General features: G+C 37.9%; 1 protein-coding gene across 8 annotated transcripts in view; it reads left to right on the top strand.

The window, feature by feature from the left end:
* LOC143037471 (DNA polymerase kappa-like) overlaps positions 1–26,121 on the top strand; it is a 54,539-nt gene that overhangs the window by 20,657 nt on the left and 7,761 nt on the right. For all 8 annotated transcript variants that reach the window (XM_076205743.1, XM_076205746.1, XM_076205741.1 and 5 more), the window contains 4 exons: positions 826–941; positions 1,046–1,212; positions 19,602–19,717; positions 20,141–20,433. In XM_076205743.1, coding sequence (XP_076061858.1) covers positions 827–941; positions 1,046–1,212; positions 19,602–19,717; positions 20,141–20,433 — 691 coding nt within the window. In that variant the 5' untranslated portion in view covers position 826. The remainder of the gene's footprint in view (positions 1–825; positions 942–1,045; positions 1,213–19,601; positions 19,718–20,140; positions 20,434–26,121) is intronic.

The raw sequence follows: 26,121 nt of genomic DNA, 5'->3' as shown, positions 1-26,121 counted from the left end.
GAACAAAGATTATCGAAATTAGAACTACCAACACTAGAGCAAAGAAGAGAAAGAGGTGGTATGCTGACTATATTTAGAATCATGAAAGGAATGGAAATCCTTGACAGAAAATATTTACTAAAAAATGACAATGGAAAAACAAGAGGTCATGAAAAGAAACTCAAAAAGGACAACTACAGAAGAGATCGGAAAAAGAATAGCTTCCCACACAGAGTGCTGGATATATGGAATAACTTAAGAAATAGTGTGTGCAAATACTATTCAAGATTTTAAGAAAAAACTTGATGCTGAAAGATACAAATACTGGTCACCACGAGCATAGCTCCCTTCCCGTATAGTACAACTAGGTAAATACATGTTAAGAACATTCCATGTTGCAATTTTAATAGCTCTCTTCCAATTCAGTTGTCCATTTCTCGCCAGTCTGGTTTCCAAAGATCCATCCTTCCGAGGCTCAGTTTCAGTGTCAGTAACCCAATTCTTTAAGGATGTAGGTTGGTTAGACCCGCACTCCTGATTCAGGATATACCACCTGAAATATAACAAACTAAAACTTCAAACAGCAAACCATGAATAGACCATATATGCTACTTAATCTCTATTTCTATTTTTTATATAGTTTTATACAGTATTTGAGTGGGGATTGGAACCCCTATCCATAAAACAAAAAAAGTTGTTAACAAACAGGGTTCTTAGTCAGATTATGTTTGTATAAAGAGACCTCACTGTTTGTAGAACTCTTAAGTTTTGTCAGTATTTGAAACCATCAAAAAAGGTCAGCTACTAAAATGCTTTTAATATCCAGCATATATTTCCAATTCCAAGGATGGGTGAATCATGTGGTACAATGGAGGACTTTGCAGAAGGAACTAGTGAGAAGCCAGCATGTATGTCAGGACCTCAAACTCTCGCCCTTAACACACACAAGGCTGGTATGGAAGGTAATGTATAAAAATACAATATGTTATTTCTGGTCTTGAGGTTGATTTGTTACCTTTAGAAATGGTTAGCTCTTGAGATCAGAGTAATGCAAAGTTTATTTCAGGACTGGATGCAGCAAAAATAAATGAAATCATACAAAAGGCATCTGAAGGATCCAAATTTTATCAGCATAAGAAGAAATGTCAGGAACGTCTTGATGCAAAGATCTCAGATATGAATCGGAGGTGTATGGAGTTGACTCAGGATCAAATTGATAAAGCCACATTACAGGTAATTATTATTATCATTATTATATATATATTTTTTTTTATTTAGGTTGGATAGAGTGAGAAAAGAGGTGAGGAGGAGAGTTGGGGTGGAAAGGGAGTTGGGAGATAGGGTTGATGAAAGAATATTGGGATGGTTTGGACATAGGGAAAGAATGGGTGAAGAAAGATTAGTAAAAGAGGAGTGGAAGGCAGAGATGGAAGGAGTGAACATGAGGGGGCAACCAAGGATGAGATGGATAGGATAAAATGGGCATTGGGAAAGAGGGAAGTATCTGTTGAGGAAGGAAGAGAGAAGACAGAGGATAGGGGTGAGTGGAGAATGGTTGTGTATGGGTGATGCATGGAAGGGAGTAGGTTGGGGATGAGGGGGAAAGGGAGTATGTTTGAATGATATTTTGATGCACCCTGAAGGGATTTCTCCCCGTTTTCTCTTTTTCTGTATAAGGGGACAGAGAGAGGGGGGGGGGGTTGCTGATTAAATGAAGCAGCCTTGCTGTGGATGTACTGTGTCTTGCTACATTTCTTATGACCCATCATCCAAGAGGAGCCAAGATAAGAGGGAGGGGGGTGAGTGAGAGTGGGGGTTGAGAGAATGGAATGGATGTAAGAGGATTATGCCTTTTGGTTTTTGGCTACTTCTCTTGTAAGGTGGGGAAAAGCCATTGGAATGTGTAGAGTTGTAGTAGGTGATCTACATTTACTTGTCTGATAAGAGAAACTAGTAGAGGATATCTTCACTTTAATGTTTCAGTCTTCTCTCATTTACAAATAAAAGCAACCTCTGAAGAAGACTCGGGGGGGGGGGGGATTCTAATTTATACAGATACAAGTAGGCTGTTGCCATATCATACATTATTTCCTTAACCCCTTCCATACGGTGCCACATACGTAGGCGGCATGAGGAGCAAGTGGATACGCGAGGCTGCCATATCGGCGTCTTGATTATATTTATTGTAGTTGCCCCTGCATAATGACATACTCTCTAAACTGTCTTCATCACATTTTCTATGGTTATCAAAATTCACGGGTGAAAGAGAGAACGATCGATATAAGCGGTGACTATATTTTATGATGCGAGTATTATTACGACACATCGTACGTCTGGCAGCTAATGCTGCCCGCGAGATTTTGAACCGTACTGAAGAGGTTAGTCTACTATGTTCAATGCATCTGGACTTTAAGGATCCATGCATGGAATATATCTACATAAGAATTTACAAATGATATAGATATACAAATGAATGTGTGATAAATGGAATGGTGATGCAAGTTGATCTGGAAAGGTTGGCAATCAACGAAAAGAGAAGTATTGTTCTAGCAGGTGTCAGGTTTCGCCCGAAACACCTGCCTCCGCTGGTCACTGGAGACAATGGGACATCCCTTGGGAGGAAAACCTGAGATAGGTCCCAGCACAATAGTGGGTGCCCTTAGAGTTGTCTGATGATGTCAGAGTTCACTGTCACTCCATATGTGTGTGTGCATGCAGAATGCTGGATATATGGAATAACTTAGATGAAAAAATCGTGTGTGCAAATACTATTCACAATTTTAAGAATAAACTTGATGCTGAAAGATACAAAGATGGGTCACCATGAGCATAGCTACCTTCCCGTATAATACAACTAGGTAAATACAGGACATCAAAGCGAAAGGAAGTGCAGCGATTGAGCTCCGATCTAGCGGTTTTGTTTCCGATATGAAGGAAACACCTAGTTGTTATTTTGCGGAATGTTTAGACTATGTTCTCGAGTGACCAGGAAAGGTTAAATCCAGTTCTTAAAAAAGTATAGTTTGGCACAATGGAGAAAGAAAAAGAAGAAAAATATTTAAAGAACCAACAAAGAGAGAGCTGGATGTATTGTAAGTAGAGTTGAATCACCTAGAGGAGTGATACCAAAGAGGACACATTTAAATGATACACCAAGAATAAACTAAAAGTGGGAGAAAACAGTTTTTCAGGTTTTCAAAGAAATTTAGGAGAGATAGGTAAAGGTATAGATATAGATCAAGAAGTTAGATATAGCAGTGCATTAAGAAATCATGAAGTAAACAACTTATTGGAAGAGATTATTGATCTAAGATTGGACTACCGAGCTTTACTTAGGGAAATGACTACTTTGCATAAGAGTAATGAGCAAACAATTAGAGAATTGAGTGACCTAAAGAGCAAACTTTATATGCTTAAAAGAGAAAGCGAAAGAATGAAAAATGAGGATAAAAACAAAAATGAAGAACTGAAAAAGGAGGTCAAAGAGCAATTACAGGTAGTGACCGTAAAGTTGGAAGAGTCAGTCAAGGAAACAGACCTCCTTGAAATAAAAAATCAGTGGAAGCAAGAACAGGAAAATAAAAATATATCCTATAGAGAAATAATACAAAAGCAGATGGAGAATATGAAAGTAATTAAAGAAAAGGAAAATTGGGTAAGAGATACAGTAGACAAAGGTAAATGCTTTGTGGTCCATGGTATCAAAGAAAAACACAATATGTATAAATACCAAAGAGATAAGGAGGAAAAATAGCTAAGGAAATTCTGAAAGAAATTCAAGATGAAGGGCAAAATTTTGACAAGGATATTGATAAGTTTCACAGAATGGGTATATACTCAATAGAAAAACAACACAGACCTCTGAAAATCAAACTAAGAACTCAAATGATAGCTGAGGAGATGCTATCAAAAGCAGTTAATCTAGCAAACAGTGAGAATTTCAGATGTATGGAAAAAAAGGAAATGAGTGATGAGGAAAAAGAGAAAGACAAGGCTCTGAGAATTGAAGCCAATGATAGAAATGACGAGAGAACGGAGACGGAAAACAAGATTTTTTGGAGGGTATTGGATTTGAGACTGAAAAAATGGTGCATCAGAAAAATGAAAACTTAAAAAAGAGAAGAAAATATGAAACTAAAAGTGGCATACACAAATATGGACAGTATGATTTCTGGAATTAATCAAACAGCTATCTGGAAATAGAGAAACCTGACATTATGGGAAATGAGGAGACAAAATTGAAAGGTCCTTTATCAACAAATATGGTGAGACAAGATGTATACAACCATTGGGTGAAAAATAGAATGGATAAACAGGGAGGAGTCATGATATTGACCAAAAAGGGTTTTAATGTGACAAAAATAAATGAAGGCAAATATGCCGAACTAATTATTATTAAAGTTGAAATAATAATATGAAAATTAGAAAATTTGTAGTAGTCTATGTGCTACCAATAATACAGGCCTGATCTGATAGTGATCTTTCCAAATTACTGGAAGACACAAAGAATGCCCTAAATGAGTTACTGAAAGAGGGTGGTAACATAATAATTATGGGTGACTTTAACACAAAGGAAATAATCTGGGAAGAAATGATAGTAAAAGGGGGAGAACTTTGGAGCAACACGCTACTGGATTTGACCATCGAATATACCTCAACACAATGGGTTAAGGAAAATACTAAATATAGAAACAATGAGAAACCATCAAGACTAGACTTAATATACACTTCTGAACCTGATATCGTGAACAAAATGGAGTATAAGACACCAATTGGGAAGAGTGACCACATACTAATAGAGTGGGAACTAAAAGAACAAAACAACATGAGAAGGAATGAAAAACATAGTGAAGGAAGGTTAATGTACAACAAAACAGATTTTGTAAAACTTAGAAAAAAAATTCAAAATGCAAACTGGGATAAATTTTCCAAAGAGGAAACAAAGATGGAAGATAAATGGAACATATTTAAAGAAAAGTACAAGGAAGGAATTGATAAATATATACCAAAGAAGAAGCAAAAAGAGATTTATATAAAGTGTTGGTATAACAAAAGGTGCAGTGAGGCTAAAGATAAAAGAGACAAAGCCTGGAAAAGATGGAAAAAAGACAGAAAACATCCAAATGGCAAACATATATAAAACATAGGAACAAATATGTGAATATACACAGGAAAGAAAAAAGAAACTACAAAAAATATATTATAGACAAATACATGGAAAGAATGAGTGAAGAAAGACTAGTGAAAGAGGTATGGAAGGCAAATGTGGAGGGAGTGAACATGAGGGGACATCCTAGGATGAGGTGGATGGATGGGGTGAAGGGGGCTTTGGGGAAGAGGGAAATGTCTGTTGAGGAAGGACGAGAGAGGACAGAAGACAGGGGTGAATGGAGAATGGTTGTATATGGATGATGTTGTGATGCATGAGGTGGAATGGGCGGGGGGATGGGGGGTGAGGTAGTATGTGTGAGCAAAATTTGACGCAGCCCAAAGGGATTTCTCCCCGTCTTCTCCTTTTATGCAATGGGGGGACGGAGAGGGGGGGGTCACCAATTTAATGAAGTGGCCTTGCTGTGGATGTGCTGTGTCTTGCGACACTGCTTCTGACCCAGGGCAGTGGACAAGGTGCAGGGATGACCCGTCATCCAGGAGGTGCTAAGATGGGAGGGAGGGTGGAGGGGTGTGGAGTGTATTCAGGGATGGAATGGGTGGGAATGATTTTATGCCTTTTCCTTTTTTGGCTACCTCCCTTGTAAGGGGGAAAAAGCCTTGGTATATGTATGTATGTACAAGGATCAACCTAAACTCTTTTACAGATATGTAAATGATAAAAGACAAACACGAAATAGTGAAACTGCTTGAAGGATATAAAGAATATATAGATGATATAGAAATGGCTGAAGACATTTCAGGTCTGTTTTTACAGTTGAGAGGAGATAAAGAATATATAGAATGACATAGAAATGGCTGAAGACATTTCAGGTCTGTTTTTACAGTTGAGAGCTCACAAATTTGGGAAGATGGATAACGAGAAAGATCCCCCAATATGAAAGAAATAAAGGTAACACAAAAAGAAATAAGAGACCAAATAAAAAACCTAGATGTTAGGAAATCACATGGACCGGATGAAATTGCAAATTGGATATTGAAAGAGTGTATAGATGAACTAATGGACAAATAATACAAGATAGAAGATTTTTCAATGGAGGAAAGGTACCACAAGATTGGAAAAATGCAAACACCGTACCAATATATAAAGGAAGAAACAAAGAAAATCCTACAAACTTCAGACCACCCTTGCAAGCACAGTAGCAAAAATATGCAAAAAGGTTATCAGGAACAAATGGATCAAACACTTGGAAGAGAATAAAATACTAAACCCTAAGCAATTTGGCTTTAGAAGTGAAAGATCGTGTACCACAAACTTATTATGTTTTTACTCTAGATTAATATAAATAATACAAAAAGAGATGGCTGGGCAGATTGCACCTTCTTGGACTTGCAGAAGGCTTTTGACAAAGTACCACATAAAAAGCTAATAAGAAAAATTGAAATAGGAGAAATACAAGGTAAGCTACTGGAATGGATGAAAGATTTCTTGAGTGGGAGAAAAATGAGAGTGGTACTTAGAGACAAGATCTTGAACTGGGAAGATATGATAAGTGGCATCCCACAAGGCTCTGTATTGTTTGCCATATATATAAATGATATGGATGAGGGAGTGAAGTGTTACATGAACTTCTTTGCTGATGATGCCAAATTACTTAAGAGATTAAGCAAAGAAGAAGACTGCAGATTGCTACAAGAAGATCTAGACAATATACAGAAATGGAATCAGAAGTGTAAAGTGAGCTTTAACATAAAGAAATGCAGTATAATGGAATTTGGAAAAAGCAAAAATAGAATATCAGGTCAATATAAAATTGACAACAAGGAAGTCAAAAAAGTTGACTCAGAAAGGGGCCTAGGAGTAATTATCTCAAGTGACTTGACACCTGATAAACATGTCAATAAACTAGTTGGAGAGACTTTTAACTTAAGATCAATGAAAGTGGCCTTTGACTACATGGATGAAGAAATGGTAAAGAAAATATTAATTACACTGATAAGACCTAAATTGGAGGATGCTGCAACACTATGGGCATCTAGTACAAAAAAAACATAAAGAAATTAGAAAGAATTCAAAGAGCAGCGACAAAAATGGCACCTAAACACTCAAATTTAAAATACAAACAAATATTGGATAGATTACATCTATCAACACTGGAAAGGAAATGAGTGATGAGGAAAAAGAGAAAGACAAGGCTCTGAAAATTGAAGCCAATGACAGAAATGAGAAAAGAATTGAGACGGAAAAAAACAAGTTTTTTTTTTGGAGAGTATTGGATCTGAGACTGAAAAAATGGTACATCAGAAAAATGGAAACTTAAATAAAAAAAGAGAAGAAAATATGAAACTAAAAGTGGCATACACAAATATGGACAGTATGATTTCTGGAATTAATTAATTAAACAACTATCTGGAAATAGAGAAACCTGACATGGGAATTGTGGAGACAAAACTGAAAGGTCCTTTATCAACAAGTATGGTGGGACAAGGTCTATACAACCATTGGGCGACAAATAGAACGGATAAAAAGGGAGGAGTCATATTGACCCAAAAGGGTTTAAATGTGACAAATATAAATGAAAGCAAATATAATGTGGAATTAATTATGATTAAAGTTGTAAATAATAATATGAAAAGTAGAAAATTTGTAGTATATGTGCCACCAAAAACACAGGCCTGGTCTGGCCTAATACTCTTTCATCAACCATATCTCCCAACTCCACTCTTGTTCTCCTCCTCACCTCATTTCTCACTCTATCTAGCCTAGTAACCCCTGTCATACTTCTCAGGCATTTCATCTCAAACACATTCAAACTCCTGCTCTCTTCCTCTCTTATGTTCCATGTTTCTGCCTTGTACAGTGCTGTCAGCACAATCACTCCTTCATATAACCTCCTCTTAGCATCCATTCCCAGATGTCTATTTCTCATTACACTTTTTAATCCACCAAGGCAATTACTCGCCTCTCTCAATCTACATTCTACCTCCACCTCCACCCCTACTCCTCCCTTTCCTGCCACATTCACACCTACCGTAAGTATCTAAGAATATCCTCTTCCTCCAGTCTCTCTCCCTTAATGCTCACTTCCAGCCTGCTGTCATTCACTACCCTTGTACATCTCATCACCTTACTTTTGCCCACATTTATCTTCAGCTTTCTTCATTCACACACCTTCCCAAACTCTGTCACTAACTTCCTCAATCCCTCCTCTGATCCTGCTACAAGCGCAGTGTCATCAGCAAACAACAACTGGCCTATTTCCCACTTTTCTTCATTTTCTTTAACCATCTCCAACCCCTGATCCACCACCCTTGCATTCACCTCTTGCACCACCCCATCCATGTATAGATTAAACAGCCAGCACGACATAACACATCCCTGACAAAGTCCCACCTTTACTTCAAACCATTCACTCTCTCCATTTCTAATCCTAACACTAGCTCTACTATAGTAAAAACTCTTGACTGCTCTTAACAGCTTTCCTCCTATCCCATATATCTGCAGTACTTTGCACAGTGCCTTCCTGTCTACCCTATCTTAAGCCTTTTCCAAATCCATAAAAGCCCAAAAAACATCCTTACCTTTTCCTATAGCTTTCTCACATATCTGTCTTACCACAAAAATTTGATCTACACAACCCCTACCTGTCCTAAAACCACACTGTTCCTCACCAGTTACTCCCTCTGTTCCTCTCCTAATCCTCTCAACCAAGACCCTCCCATAAGCCTTCCCAACTACACTCAACAAGCTGATCCCTCTGAAACTACTACACTCACACTTGTCCCCCTTTCCCTTGTAAAGCAGAACGATACAGGCACTACTCCAGTCCTCCGGCACTCTACCCTCTCTTAAACAAACATTAAATAACCTCACCAGCCAGTCCACCATCACTGTACCTCCTTTCTGCAGACATTCTGCATAGCATCCATCCAACCCAGGTGCCTTACCTGCTCTCATCATCTTAACAGCTGCTCTCACTTCATGTTCCCCTATTTCTCCTCCATTTTCCTCGCTCATCACGGTCATTTTCTTAGCGCTTCCCATTGCAACTACCTTTCCCTTCCTATCCTCCTTCACATTTAGCAACTCCCTAAAATACTCTGCCCACCTTCCACTCACTGCATTCTCTTCCATTATCATCTCTCCATCTGCACCTTTTATTTTTCCTTCTCTACTTGATTCACCTCTTCCTCTTTTAATTTCTTTCCAAAACATCTTTTTATTACTTTCAAATTTTTCTGTCATACTCATACCCCATTTCACAATTGCTCTCCTCTTTGCTTCCTTTATCTTATGCTTAACTTCCCTTCTCTTTACTTTGTACCTCTCATACGATTCCCTCATCCTAATTTGTAGCCAATCTATGAAAGCCTGCTTCTTCTCTTCTACACCCTTATTTGCTTCCTCTTCCCACCATTCACTACCCTTCCTTCTATTTCCTCCCACCCTCCTTGTTCCACACACCATCTTTGCACACCTTATGACTCTCTCCTTGAACCATCCCCATTCCTCTTCCACTCCTAGTTCTACTCTACCCTTCAATACCTCCCACTCCTCTCTCAGCTTCTTATACTCATTCACTTTTTTTTTTTTCTCATTGAAGCAGTTCACTCTAAGTACCTTTCTACCTTCTGCCCTTTTCCTCTTTCTTCACCTATTCTCCACTCTCAATTTACCTTCCAGAAAATAATCTGATATTCCCTCACTCTCTCCCCTTAGAACATGTACATCCTTAACTCCTCCTACCATACTCCTGGTTACCACTATATAGTCCATTAACGCTCTATCTGCCACCCTTCCATCCACCACCCTCTCCCATGTGTACTTATGCTTGACTTTCTTCCTAAACACTGTATTTGCTATCATCAACTCTCAAGACACATCTCCACTATCAATTCTTCACTACAATTTTTACCTGGAACTCCATACTTCCCAATCACTCCGTCTGTTGGTTCGTTTCCTATCCTAGCATTAAGGTCTTCCAATACAACTACATTGACATTTCTCCCTAATCCCTCTTTGCACTCATTTAAATCTACCCAAAAAGCCTCCCTTTCCCCTATGCTCTTCTCACTACCAGGCCCATACACACTTGCAAAAACTCACATCTCCCTTCCCAGCATCACCTTCATCCACATCAACCTTGATGAAACCTCCTTCCACTCCACTACACGCTTACCTATCTCTTCATGTCCTAGTGTAGCCACCCCTTCTCTCCCTCATCCCCTCTTCACTCCTGAGAACCTCCCAGCTACACTCCCAAACTCACACTCGCCCCTCCCTTTCATTTTAGTTTCACTCAAAGCCAGTACATCCATCTTTCTTCTCACAAACATACTGCCTATCTCTTCCCTTTTACTTTCATCTGTACCACATCCACGCACATTAAAAGACCCAAATCTTAGGGTACTGGTTAGAAAACTCCCAGACCCTCTTATGCCTTTACAGTATTTTCCGGCGTATAGTGCGCGACTTTTTTCCGTTAGAAGGGCCTAAAAATGGGGGGTGCACGTTATCTGGTGGTGCGCATTATCTACGGCCTACGATAAAAATTCTGCGGCTGTGTGTGTAATTTTTTTCACAACAACGTGACAATGTTGGCCGTCACAAAGTCGGAACAGCACACTTCTCCGTGACGTTCCGTGAGAACAAGAAGAACAGCCATGGTGACATGAAAGAATACGCCAGCATGGGCTACCGTATATAAATGTTTGGTATAGATAGGTATCTATCGAATCTTATTTTTCATGTTTAGGCCTAAACACCATGAAACATGATCAATATTCATGATATTTGCCCATGTTCACAGCATCCTAGTTTGAATTTTTATGTTGGCTTTGTTGCTTCACTTTAGGTATGGTACAAATTCCGTTGCGGCCGTTCATAAACTTGTGTCAAACACCTGACTACAACACCCTCTTTCGGGAGTTATATTAACTAAACGTCACCTCGATGAGAGACTGTCCTATTTCACCACTGTCATTGTAGGTTCAAAGCTAAAACGAAACAGTCTGTAGTTTGTTTCAGTATTAAATAAAAAATGGTAAAGACGAATTATTTCCTCAAGATATAAAATGAACGTTTTCTGTAAAAATCCCGACATTTTTCTGTATATTTTACTTTCAATAAACTTTTTGTAGATCATATTTCCTACAAACTATTTAAGCTACAAAGTAATAAGGGACCAACGTTGAGATGTGGAACTAAAATTGGTTCTCGATTCTCTCGCTAGATGGCGATCGGGCATGCGCGTTATACGTCGGTGTGCGCTATCTGTGTACTGAGATAACGAAGTGCATGGGTGCGCATTATAACCCGATGTGCATTTTAAGCCGGAAAATACGATACTTATTTTAGGACTCCTAATCCCATCCTCCGTGCCGTGTTTTGTCGCCTTTTACGACTCAAGTGGGAAGACTTGGTGGTAGCATTCTTTTCCCCCACCACAGGGTAGGCAAAAAAAGGAAATGAATATTCAGAGAAATGATACAGGACAATAACAAGTGGTTGGGTGACAGCATAACAGAGGGACAGTCATAGTATAAAAGTGTCATCATTTCTCTATGAGCAGAGTTTTCCTCTATCACAGACAAAATGATGTGTGGCTCTGGTCTGTAGGAGCACCCCATATAGACCCTAAAGCATCACCTGCATGCTACTTTGCCACAATAACATGCAGCCAATACCCCAGATGGTAATTCTTCTATTTCTTTATTTAGGTTTTGATTCTCCTTTATTTCTTCCAATTTATCAACTCTTTGTATAATCAGTGCAAGTTGACTGAACCTAACCTCCCACTGTTCATTCATTTTTGCTAGTTTTTCCTCTAGACTTGTTAATCGGGAGAGGTCATCTCCTCCCTCATTAAATCCATGGAAATAATTATCTTCACCTTCCATTACGCTGCTGTTATCTATATTTCTAATTTTTACATTTTTACTAATCTATTTGATTTCACCTCTGTCATCTTTGCATCTCTTGTTGACATTCCTTCTGACTTCTGGGGCCCATTCGTCCCCTTCCTCATTTCCTTCCATTTTCCTCAGTAATCCCTCCCCTTCTCCTTTTTCTTCACCTTCCCACTACACCACAAGCTTTCCCCTTCCCTACTAATACAACACAGGTACTCCCTCATCATTGAATCCACAGAGATTCCCCCACCCCCCCGAAGTCCAGTCGTCACCGTCCCTCTGCCAATCATGTGTGTTTACCTAGTTGTATTTTACAGGAAGGGGAACTATGCTCATGGTGTCCCGTCTTCATATTTCTTTTTATCTAGACAGTTTTTAAATTCATGTATCGTTTTTGCACACACCACATTTTCATCTAACTTGTTCCAAACTTTAACCTGTAGGGAAAGCTGTTCTTCTTCAGGTTTCGTCTATAACTGTCTTTCTTGATTTTCTTTCTGTGTCCTCTTGTACCTCTACTATCCCATTTTATTAGATCCTCTTTATCAATAGTTTCTATGCTTTTCATGATTCTGTAAATAGTTATCAAGTCTCCTCTCTCTCTTCTTTGCTCTAATGTCTGTAGCTCAAGTTTTGCTAGTCTCTCCTCATATGATAGTTCTGAGAGTGTTGGTGCCAATTTCGTAATTGCTCTTTGTATTCTTTCAAGTTTTGTTATACATTTTTTTGTACTTGGTGACCACTTTGTCGCTGCATACTCCAATCTTGGTCTTATCAAAGTGACTAGTATTTTCTTCATCATTTCTTCATTTAGGTATGTAAATGCCACTTTGATTGTTATTATTAAATTATAAGTTTCTCCAAAAATATTGTTTATATGTTTCTCAGGGGACATATTATTCATAATAATGACTCCCAGGTCCTTCTCATTTTCTTATTTTTTAATTTCTTCCTCTCCCAATTTATATGATCCCACTATTCTTTTTTTGCTTCTTCCAAATTCCATTATACTACATTTAATATTGAATTCCATCTCCCACTTCCTACTCCATTCCCATACTTTATTGAGATCACTCTGCAGTGACTCGCAATCTTCTACAGTGTTCACTTTTTTCAACAATATTGCATCGTCCACAATGAAGTTCATATAACTTTCAATTCCTTTATCCATATCATTAATATATATAGTAAACACTATTGGGGCCAGAACTGTTCCTTGTGGAACTCCACTAATCACTTCATCCCAATTAGAATGTTTGTCTCTTATCACCACTCTCATTTTTCTTTCATGCAAGGAGTCTTCCATCCACTTCAGCAGTTTGCCCTGTATTCCTCCTGCAGTTTCTAATTTCTTTAGCAATTTCTTATGTGGCACCTTATCAAAAGCTTTTTTTAGGAGTAGAAATGCACAATCAGCCCATCCATCTCGTTCTTGTTTTACATCTATCAGCCTTGAATAGAAACACATTAAGTTTGTGCCGCATGATTGTCCTCATCTAAATCCAAATTGCCTTGGATTTAGTATGTTGTTTTTTTCCAAATGCCTTACCCATCTACTTTTGATCATTCTTTCACAAATTTTAGCTATCATACTTGTAAGAGAAACCAGTCTATAGTTAGTATGGTCTTCTTTGTTTCCCCCCTTATATATTGGTACTATATTTGCTCTTTTCCAATCTTCTGGAACTTTTCCTTCTTTCAGTGAACTGCTTATTAGAGTATGTATTTTGTCTGTTACTTCATTCCTGCATTCTCTCAAAATCCAGTTTGCCATTTCATGTGGACCATGCGATTTTCTGACATCAAGATTACTCAAGTGATTCATTATTTTTTTCCTTGTTACTTCTATCTCTTTCATTGGGGGACTTTCTCCTCCCACTTGACATCACTTAAGTTGTATGTTCTCCCTCATAAACACCGATTTAAAATGCTTGTTCATAATTTCTGCCATTTCTATTTCCTCTGTGTATTCAACTCCTTGTAGTTTCACTAGTTCTTGTTTGTTTTTCAGTTTGTTATTTAGAAATCTATAAAATATTTTTGGTTGATCTTTACATTTTTCTATGGCATCTTTTTCATATATTCTCTTTTCTTCTCTGCACACTTGTACATATTGATTTCTATAACTAGTATATATTTTCCATTTTCAGGTCTTTTGTCTTCCATTTGGTCCAAGCTTTATCCCTTTTGACTTTTAATTCATTACATCTTTTGTTGTACCAACACTTTGCGTATCCTTTTTTCTTGTTTTTGTTTTGGAACATACTTTTCCACTCCTTTATAAAAAAAATTCAAAATATTCCATTTCTCTTCTACTGTTGTTTCCTCCTTGTTTATCCTTTCCCAGTCTGCTTTTTGAAAGAATTCTCTTATTTTATAAAAAAAAAAAAAAAAAATTCCATACATCAATCTTCCCTTTCTATATTGTTAATTTTTTTTCCATGTATATTTCCTCATTTAGTTCCAGTTCAACCAATATGTGGTCACTTTTACTTATTGGTGTCTTATAGTCAATCTTGTCCATTATTTCAGGTTCTGGTGTGATTATTAGGTCCAGTCTCAATGGTTCTTCCTAATTTCTATACCTAGTATTCTCTTGTATCCATTGCATCATTGAATGTTCTATAATTATATCAAGTAGTACATTTCCCCATAGGTCATCTCCACCCTTCACTGTCATCTCTTCCCAGCAGATTTCTTTACAATTAAAGTCACCCATTATAACTATTCTTCCTCCATCTTCCATCATCTTATTTAGTGTTATCCTTGTGTCTTCCCCACGAAGCCATTTTAGGAGGCATATAATTTACCACAAACTTCCTGCTCTTCCCATCCCTGTCCTCCACTTCCATCATAATCATCTCTACTCTATTCTTTCCATATGTGACATTCCTCACATTTATATCCTTAGTCAGGAATATAACTCCACCCCCTTGTGTTACCTCTCTGTTTCTAATCCAATAATTATATGCACTATGTCCTACACTGCTGAGTGGTAGTGGACCCTTCAAGTTTATCTCTACAATTCCCATTATATCCAGTTCTTTGTCCTTCTGGTAATCATTCAGTTCATTCAAGCCTGTTATTAATCCATCTATATTTGTGTAAGACAGTTTTAATTTTCTGCTACCTCCATCCTGTTTTCTGTTTCCCTTCAGTTTTTCTCTGCTATGAACCATTTTCTCACTTTCATATCCACTACTCTCCAATAGAATTTCTCTTTGACTCTGTTCTGTTCTCATTTTTTTTCTTAGCTTCTATTCTTTTTGTTTTCTCATCCTCTCTTTCCTCTTTATTCATCTCTCTTTTTATCCATAGCTGTTTATATAGATCACTTTTTGCTAGTTCTTCTGTTTTTTATAAGATATTCTATGCTGTCATTTGTGACTTGAATTTAACCTTAATTGGTCTGGTCTTATCTATATTGCATTTCCCTAGTCTATATATTTCTTCAATTTCTTTCCCTGTTCATCTTCTTGAATTACTTCTAATATCTTGTTTAATTTTTCCTTCTCATCCATTACTCTTGTAGTCCTATTTGGATTATGCTTCTCTTCCATCCCTAATATGATTATACATTTATTTTTATCTGCTAAGTCTCTTACTATATTCTCCTCTCTCATCACTTTAATCACTGTGTCCTTAGTTTGTTCTTTCATCTGTTGTTTTACTATAGCTCTAAATTAAATTTTGTTGTTCTCTTGGACTTTTCTCCAACTCTGTACCTCTTTTGTTATGGACTCTGTATTATCTTCATTATTATTCTTTCATTCCTCATTCTCATCCTTTACTTCTTTTAACTGTCTTTTTAATTCTTCTATTTCTTTATTTAGGTTTTGGTTCTCTTTAGCTCTTTCAATTTATCAACACTGTGTAATCCATGTAAGTTGACTGAACCTAACCTCCCACTGTTCGTTCATTTTCGCTAGTTTTTCCTCTAGACTTGCTCATCAGGGGAGGTTGTCATCCCCCTCATTAAATCCATGGAAATAATCATCTTCACCTTCAATTGTGCTGCTCTTATCTATATTTCTAATTTTTACAATCTTACTAATCTCTTTGACTTCACCTCTGTCTTCTACGCATCTCTTGTTGACATTCCTTCTGACTTCTGGGGCCCATTCATCCCCTTCCTCATATCCTTCCATTTTCCTCAGTAATCCCCCCCCCTACTTTTTTTTTCACCTTCCCACTGCACCACGAGCTTTCCCCTTCCCTACTAATACAACACAGGTACTCCCTCTTCATTGATATCCATGAAAATTTGAGTTTTTTCTGGAGTCCAATCTTCACTGTCACTTTGTCATGTGTGTGTAAATATATATATTTACATATATACAGTCAAACCTTGGTTCTCCAACGCTTCTGAACTCAAACATATCAGTTCTCGAACGAAAAATTCGAGCTGGAAACACCTCTGTTTCGAACAAAATTTCAGTTCTTGAATGACGCTGACACGTGGCCGCTGATGAAATGTAAACAGTTCTTTGTTGACTGCTGAGCTGAATAGTTAAGCTGTGCTTTCATTATCAATTTGATTGCAGTTAGCATTTATTTTACCTACACTAGCCCTCAGTCATGGCTCCAAAGAAAGCAAAAAGTGATACAGTTCAAGGAAAAAGAAAATTGTGAAAAACAATCGAAGTGAGGAAAGAAATTATTGCAAAACACAAAAATGGCGTTTGTGTATCTGATCTTGCTGTGCAGTATGGTATGGCAAGGTCTACAATTTGCACTATTCTCAAGAATAAAGAAGTGAGAAAGTCAGCTGATGTTGCAAAAGAAGTGACCGTCATTAGTAAACAAGGATCGCAAATACTTGAAGTGGAAAAGTTGTTGCTTGTTTATATAAATGAGAAACAGTTAGCAGGTGATAGTATCTCTGAAGCATTTATATGTGAGAAAGTGTTAGCAATTTGCAATGATCTAGTAAAGAAAAGCCCTGGGACAAGTGCTGATGATTTTGTATTTAAAGCAAATCGAGGATGATTTGAAAAATTTAAGAACAGAAGTGAAATTCATTGTAGTTAGGCTTGGTGAGGTGGAGAGTTCAAGCAAGGAAATGGAAAAATTTGTGGTTGAGTTTGGTGACTTTATAAAAAAAAAAAAAAAAAAAAAAGTTTGCTCTCCCAACAGGTATTTAATGCTAATGAAACCAGATTATTCTGGAAAAAATTGCCAAAAAGAACCTATATCACTAAGGAAAAATCACTGCCTGGGGACAAGCCAATGAAAGACAGACTCACTCTTCTACTGTGCAGTAACGCAAGTGGTGATTTCAAGGTCAAACCATTGCTAGTATATCATGCTGATAATCCAAGAGTTTTCAAAAGAAATAATGTTATGAAAAGCAAATTGCCCGTAATGTGGCGAGCTAATATGAAGGCTTGGGTGACGAGACAATTTTTTACAGAATGGATTCTTGAGGTTTTTGCCCCAAGTATTAGAAAATACTTGCAAGAAAAACAAATTGCCACTAAAATGCCTTCTCATGTTGGATAATGCTCCTGCTCACCCTCCAGGTTTGGAGGATGACTTAGTTGGTGAGTCTGATTTTATTAAGGTCAAATTCCTGCCACCTAACACAACACCTCTAATCCAACCTATGGATCAACAGGTCATAGCTAACTTTAAGCATTACGCTAAAGCCATGTTTCGTGTTTCCAAGTTACTAATGACACTCAGTTAACTTTGAGAGAATTTTGGAAAGACCATTTCAATATCCTGAGTTGTGTTAATCTTATTGATAATGCATGGAACCAAGTGAGTACTAGAACCATGAATTCAGCATGGCAGAACCTTTGGCCAGGCTGTGTACCAGAGAGAGACTTTGAGGGGTTTGAAACTGCTGGATCTGCTGCTGCTGTCGAGGACAATGCTATTGTTGAAGAGATTGTTTCTATGGGAAAAAGTATAGGCTTGGAGATTGACAGTGAAGATAATGAAGATACTGAACTTACCACAGAAGAGCTTGTACACCTTCAAAATGAACAGCAAAAGAAATTGCAGAGGAGCAGTCTTCTGAGGAGGAGGAAAGAATTGAAGATATGGAAAATTCTTTAATCAAAGAAAATTGTGCTAAATGGGGTGATCAAAATTTTGTAGAAAAATACCACCCAGACACCATGGTAGCACATCGAGCAGTAAATCTTTTCAATGACCATGCCATGTCACATTTCAGAAAAAATTTACAGCGTGGGCTAAAACAACAAACGTTGGAAATGTTTTTAGTGAAAGAAAAAAAGGAAAGAAACTCAAGAGAAAGACTTACCTGAGCCAAAGAGAAGAGAAGAAACACCCGAACAAGAATTCACCAAAAGTTTTTATGGAAGGGGATTCCCCTTCCAAGCAATAACTTGCCCCTTTCTCCATCCTTTGCCCCATCTCCATCCACTTATGCCATCACATTCCAGCCAAAAGGGTACAGTACATACATTACATAACTGTATAGTGTTGCTTTGTCGTTAAATTTACTTCTGCTATGTTTCTGTTTGATTTACCTTTTATGTTTTATTTATCATATGATAAAATGTAATTAGGTAAATAAGCATTCATCTGGTGTTTGGGAACAAATTAATCTCTTTTACATTATTTGTAATGGGAAAATATTATCTAGTTTTCGAACAGTTCGGTTTTAGAACAGATTTTTTGAACAAATTATGTTCGAAAACCAGGGTTTGACTGTATTGTGTGTGCATTTACTTAGTTGTATCTTACAGAAAGGGGAGCTATGCTCGTGGTGTCCCATCTTTGTATCTCTATCTCTCCATATCTAGTTTGCTCTTAAATTCTTATATTGATTTTGCACACACTGTTCTTTCATATAGGTTCCATACATCCACCACTCTGTGGGGAAAGCTTTTTTTTCTCTCTCCCCCCAGGTTTCTTCTGTAATTGTCCTTTTTGAGGGTTTTTTTTCCATGTCCTCTTGTGTTTCTCTTATCCCAAATTAGTAAGTCTTCTCTATCAAGGACTTCTATGCCTTTCATAATTCTGTAGATGGTCAACAAGTCACCTCTTTCTCTTCTTTGTTCCAGAGTCAGCAACTCCAATTTTAACAACCTTTCTTCATGTGAAAGTTTTGTTAGTTCTGGGGGCCTCTTGTATGTATTTACATAGTTTTATTATATGGGAAGGGAGTTATGCTCGTGGTGACCCGTCTTGTATCTTTCAGCATCAGGTTTTTTCTTAAAATCTTGAATAGTGTTTGCACACACTGTTTCCTTATCTAATTTATTCCAGGTATCTACCACTCTGTGTGGGAAGCTATTCTTTTTAAGATCTCTTCTATAATTATCCTTTTTGAGTTTCTTTTTATGTCCTTGTTTTTCTGTTGTCCCACTTTAATAAATCATCTCTATCTTGGATTTCCATTCCTTTCATGATTCAATAAATAGTCAGTAGATCTCCTCTTTCTCTTCTTTGTTCCAGAGTTGGTAGTTCCAATTTAGACAATCTTTGTTTGTATGTATTTATGTTTATGTATTAGTAGTTATAAGTTATGTAGGTTATGACTTCAGGACTGGCTGTACTAGATAATGCTGTAAAAGCCTGTAGCATTTATCTAACTCCCCCTTTTTTTTTTTCTCTCTCTCTCTCAGATGGATGAACTTGCAAAGGAATTAAAAGACAATAGAGACTTGTCTCGTACTATTGCGCATGTTGACATGGACATGTTTTATGCTGCTGTAGAGATGAGGGATGATCCTTCACTCAGGTAAGGATTTCTCACGTTAGGATATAAAGAGAGAAGCTTGCTGGCCGAGTGGGTTATGATGTTGTTACTGGCAGCATAGGTCGAGATAATGGCAGTTTGAACCCTGCCACCAGCAAGTTAAATTAAGGGCATGGTTAAGAGGGAAGCTTACAGTGTAGGTCAAAATGATGGTGGTTCAAACCTTACCATCAGCAAGTTGAACTAAGGGCATATGTCATTAAATTCCATACTACAAAGTCCTCTGTAAGGGGCACTGTCCTAGCCTCCTGATAAGGGTTGGGTTTGTGATGTTAAAAAACACCTCAGTGGTGGATCTATATTTTATGACATTAGTTTTAAATTGTTACAGAATTGATCATTTGCTGGAACTTTATATGTTCAGTTTGATGTGATGTCAATTTAATTTTCTGTACTATCATTCAGAGACAAACCTATGGCTGTAGGTGGTGTGGGCATGTTGTCAACAAGTAATTATGCTGCAAGAAAGTTTGGTGTCCGTGCTGCCATGCCAGGCTTCATTGGGAAAAAGTTATGTCCAGAACTTGTCATTGTAAAACCTGACTTCACCAAGTACAAGGCTGCTAGTGCTCAGGTTCAGGAGATCTTCAAGGAGTATGACCCAAACTTCTCTCAAATGTCTCTAGATGAAGCATACTTGGATTTAACAGAGTACTTGAAAAAAAACTATTCTGGGCCAGATTCTGGAGATCTAGTATGTGAGTATCTGAATTAGTAATATAACACAGTAAACTTTTCCTTGGCCTGAGTAATTCTTATGAAGTTATTTAAGTTTTGGAGGAGCCAACAACAGGTACCTGCAAATAATGGTCTTGCAAGATGGATGTTAGAGAGAATCATCATTCTGCAGCCTGTTTTAAAAACTTGTTAATACTCTCATCTCCATAAGGAGGTATAGCCGTGAAAGGGTTCCTTTATTAACTTCATCTATATTTCCTGCATTTTTTCATATAAAGAGAGTTGACAACTGGCAATTGCTCCCTCCTGCTGGATACATAGAAACAGTCACACAAATGGAAAGAGAACCCAGGTTTAAAAATATAATGAGAAATAGGGAAAACAACTTGTTAGATTAAATAATTGAACTCAAAAGAAGGGCCAATGAAGAAAATAACTGGGAAATAGATGAGTTGAAAAGGAACTAAATAGGATAAAGGGAGAATATGAAAGATTGAAAAATGAAGATATGAATAGGACATACATATACCAAGGCTTTTTCCCCCTTACAAGGGAGGTAGCCAAAAAGGAAAAGGCACAAAATCATTCCCACCCATTCCATCCCTAATACATTCCACACCCCTCCACCCTCCCTCTTATCTTAGCACCTCCTGGATGACGGGTCATCCCTGCACCTTGTCCACTGCCCTGGGTCAGAAGCAGTGTCGCAAGACACAGTACATCCACAGCAAGGCCGCTTCATTAAATCGGTGACCCTCCCCTCTCTGTCCCCCCAATGCATAAAAGGAGAAGACGGGGAGAAATCCCTTTAGGCTGCGTCAAATTTTGCTCACACATACTACCTCAGCCCCCCATCCCCGCCCATTCCACCTCATGCATCACAACATCATCCATATACAACCATTCTCCATTCACCCCCGTCTTCCGTCCTCTCCCGTCCTTCCTCAACAGACATTCCTCTCTTCCCCAAAGCCCCCTTCACCCCATCCATCCACCTCATCCTAGGACGTCCCCTCATGTTCTCTCCCTCCACATCTGCCTTCCATACCTCTTTTACTAGTCTTTCTTCACTCATTCTTTCCATGTGTCCAAACCATCCTAATACTCTTTCATCAACCCTATCTCCCAACAAGGCATTAAAGAAAAGAGATGAAGGATCAAATGCAGGCAGTGACCGAGAAAGTGGAAGAAAAGGTCAAAGAAAATGACTTCCAAGAAATAAACAGTGGAAAGTAGAACAGGAAAGTCAGAAATTATCTTTTAAAGAAATAGTGGTAATCCAAGTAATTAAAGAGAAAGGTAATTTGGTCAGGGACACCATGGATAAAAAAAGATGCATTGTAATCTATGGTATTAAAGAGAAGCATGATGTTTATGATGTTCCTAGGTATCAGAGAAAAAAAAGAGGAAAAAGATATTGCTAAAGAAATTCTGAAAGAAATTGAAGAAACATTTAGAATAGGTAGATACATACATATACCTAAGGCTTTTTTTTTTTTTTCCTTCTTCTTCTTATAAGGGAGGTAGCCAAAAAACAAAGGCATAAAAACCACTCCCACCCATTCCATCCCTAATACACTCCACTCCCCTCCCTTCCACCCTCTTCCTTCCCTCTTATCTTGGCACTGCCTGTATGACTGGTCATCCCTGCATCCTGTCCACTGCCCTGGGTCAGAAGCAGTGTCGCAAGACACAGCACATCCACAGCAAGGCCGCTTCATTAAATTGGTGACCCCCCTCTCCATCCCCACATGCAGAAAAGGAGAATATGGAGAGAAATCCCTTCAGGCTGCATCAGATTTTTTTCACATATACTACCTCACCCCCCATCCCCACCCAACCTCATGGATCACAACATCATCCATATACAACCATTCTCCAGTCAGCCATCTTCTGTCCTCTCCTGTCCTTCCTCAACAGACATTCCCCTCTTCCCCAAAGCCCCTTTTACCCCATCCATCCATCTCATCCTAGGTCGCCCCCTCATGTTCACTCCTTCCACATCTACCTTCCACACCTCTTTTACTAGTCTTTCTTCACTCATTCTTTCCATGTGTCCAAACCATCCCAATGCTCCCAATACTCTTTCATCCACCCTATCTCCCAACTCCTTCTCCACCCTCGTTCTCTTCCTCACCTCATTTCTCACTCTATCGAGCCAAGTAACCCCTAACATACTTCTCAGGCACTTCATCTCAAAGAGATTTTGAAGGAGATTCAAGAGGAGGATCAAACCTTGGATAAAGAAATCGAGGAAATATTTAGAATAGGTAGATACTCAAAAGAAAAGCAATATAGGCCACTAAAAATAAAATTTAGGTCACAAATGATAGCAGAGGAAGCACTCTACAGAACAACAAAACTAGCAAACAGTGAAAATCACAAGAATGTATGAATAAAGAAAGAAATGAGTGATGAAGAAATGAAGCAAAAGAAAAAATGAAAAAAGAACTGAGGCTGAAAAGATTTTTTTTTTTTTCAGATCTCTTCTGTAATTATCTTTTTTGAGTTTCTTTTTGTGTCCTCTTGTTTTTCCATTGTTCCATTTCGATAAATCATTCTTACCTAAGATTTTCATTCCTTTCATAATTCTATAGATAGTAGGTCGCCTCTTTCCCTTCTTTGTTCCAGAGTTGGTAATTCTAATTTGGACAGTCTTTGTTCATATGTCAATTTGGAAAGAGTTTGTGCCAGTTTTGTTGTTGCTCTTTGTATTCTTTCTAAATTTTTTATATTCTTTTTGGTACTGGGTGTCCATAATGTTGCTGCGTACTCGAGTTTTGGTCTTATTAGTGTACAGTCGTACCTCGGTACTCGACCATAATCCGTTCTGAGGTGGTGGTCGAGCACCGATTTGTTCGAACACCGAAACCAATTTTCCCCTTATCACTGTCTTTCTTTGGACCCATTATTAAGGGCTAGAGCAACACGAAAAAGTTTAAATCTGGGAAGAAATACTCGAACAAACTGCGTACGTCTTACTCCGCTGGCGGTCTGAGTCGAACTGACGCTTACCCGCTGTTCGAGCTAGTCGAGTACCGAAAATCTGTTCGAGGTCCGATGCATTTTCTACTCGAATTTTTTGGTCGAGTATAGAGGCGGTCGAGTACCGAGGTACGACTGTAGTTAAAAAATTTCTATCATTTCCTTGTCCAAATAGACAAATGCCACTTTTATTGACCTCAATATATTGTAGGTTTCTCCAACTATTTTATTAATATGCTTGTCCAGTGTCATGTCTTTGCTGATCATCACTCCAAGGTCTTTTTCCAGTTTGTTCCAGATATCCACCACTCTGTGTGGAAAACTTTTGTTTTTTTAGGTCTCTTCTATAACTATACTTTTTTAGTTTCTTGTCTTTTCATATCCCCTTGTATTTCTCTTATCCCAATTTAGTAAGTCCTCTCAATCAAGGACTTCTGTGCCTTTCATGATTCTGTAAATGGTCAGCAAGTCATCTCTTTCTCACCTTTGTTCCAAAGTCAGTAATTTCAATTTAGCCAGTCTCTCCTTGTATGATAAGTTTGAAAATGTTGGGGCCATTTTTGTGGCTGCTGTCTGGATTCTTTCAATTTTCTCTATATTCTTTTTAGTCATAGGTGACCATAGTGTTGCAGCATGCCCTACTCTAGGCTTTATTAATGTGACTAGTATTTTTTAAACAAATTCTTTGTCTCAGTAAAAGCCACCTTTATTGATCTTAGCAAGTTGTAAGATTCTCCAACAATTTTGTTAATCTGTTTATCAGGGGACATGTCATTTGAGATAATTACTTCCAGGTCTTTTTCAGATCCTACTTTCTTTGTTCCAATTTTATATTGTCTTGATATTCTTTTTTTACTTTTTTTGAACTCCATTATGCTACATTTCTTAATGTTGAAGTCTACTTCCTACTTTTGGCTCCATTTCCAAACCTTGTTTAGGTCTCTCTGTAGTGATTCACAATCCATTTCAGTATTCACTTTCCTCAGCAATTTAGCATGATCTGCAAAGAAGCACACTCCACACCCTTTTCCATATCATTTACACAGTAAATATTATTGGAGCCTGTACCGATCCCTGTAGAACTCCACTAATCACCTCCCCCTAATCTGAACTCTTTTCTCTGAGCACTACTCTCATTTTTCTGCCAAGCAAGAAATCATTCATCCAGTATCCCTCGTATGGTTTCCTTTTTTTTTTTTTTTTTTTTTTTTTTTTTTTTTAATAATTTTTTGTGTGGTACTTTGTCGAAGGCTTTTTGTAAGTCTAGAACACAATCAGCCCATCCATCCCTTTCTTGTATTATATCTATTAGTCTTGAGTAGAAACAGACTAAGTTTTTGGCTTATGATCTTCCCTGTCTGAATCCAGATTGTCTCAGGTTTATCATATTGTTTTCTTCCAGGTGTTTTATCCATCTATTTTTGATCATTTTTTCACAAATTTTGGCTACAGTGCTTGTAAGGGGACTGGGCTGTAATTTGTTGGTTCTTTGTTTCCTCATTTATATACTGGTACAATATTGGTATTTTTCTTTGAGTAAGCAACTTGTTATGTTGTATGGTTTGTCCATTAGTTCTTCTTTACATTTTTTTAGTATCCAGTTTGTAATTCTGTCTGGGCTGTGTGATTTTCTGACATCAAGGTTCATTGATTGATCCATTATTTCTTTTTTTATTATTGTTATTTCCCTCATGGGGGTTGATCGCACTTCAATTCCTTCATCCCAATACTGTATTTTTTCTCTAGTGAAAATGGACTTGAAGTGATTGTTCATGACCAGCTATTTCTAAATCCTCTGTATGTTCTATATTTCTATGATCATTTCCACACTGTTTTTACCCTCTGTAACTTTCATCACATTTAGGTTTTTCTTTATCAAAAACATGATTCCTCCCTGGTTATCATATCTGTTTTTCATCCATAAGAGGGTCTGGGAGTTTGGGTCTTTAAATGTGCGTGGATGTGGTACAGATGAGAGTAAAAGGGAAGAGATAGGCAGTATGTTTGTGAGAAGAAAGATGGATGTGCTGGCTTTGAATGAAACTAAAATTAAAGGAAAGGGCAACTGTGAGATTGGGAGTGTAGCTGGGAGGTACTCAGGAGTGAAGAGGGGATGAGGGAGAGTAGGGGTGGCTATACTAGTAAGTGAAGAGATAAGTAAGTGAGTAAAGGAGTGGAAGGAGGTTTCTTCAAGGTTGATGTGGATGAAGGTGATGCTGGGAAGGGAGATGTGGGTTTTTGTAAGTGCGTATGGACCTGGTAGTGAGAAGAGCGTAGAGGAAAGGGAGGCTTTTTGGGTAGATATAAATGAGTGCATAGAGGGATTAGGGAGAAATGTCAATGTAGTTGTATTGGGAGACCTTAATGCTAGGGTAGGAAATGAACCAATAGACGGAGTGATTGGGAAGTATGGAGTTCCAGGTAAAAATCGTAGTGGAGAATTGATGGTGGAGATGTGTCTTGAAAGAGAGTTGATAGCAAATACAATGTTTAGGAAGAAAGTCAAGAATAAGTACACATGGGAGAGGGTGGTAGTTGGAAGGGTGGCAGATCGAGCGTTAATAGACTATATAGTGGTGACCAGGAGTATGGTAGGAAGATTTAAGGATGTACATGTTCTAAGGGGAGAGAGTGAGGGAATATCAGATCATTTTTTGGTGGAAGGTAAATTGAGAGTGGAGAATAGGTGGAGAAAGAGGAAAAGGGCAGAAGGTACTTAGAGT

This window comes from Oratosquilla oratoria, chromosome 22 (genome assembly GCF_046742065.1).
Source record: "Oratosquilla oratoria isolate Oo_2021 chromosome 22, ASM4674206v1, whole genome shotgun sequence".
Lineage (NCBI taxonomy): Eukaryota > Metazoa > Arthropoda > Malacostraca > Stomatopoda > Squillidae > Oratosquilla > Oratosquilla oratoria.
This window is presented reverse-complemented; position numbering and strand designations above follow the sequence as displayed.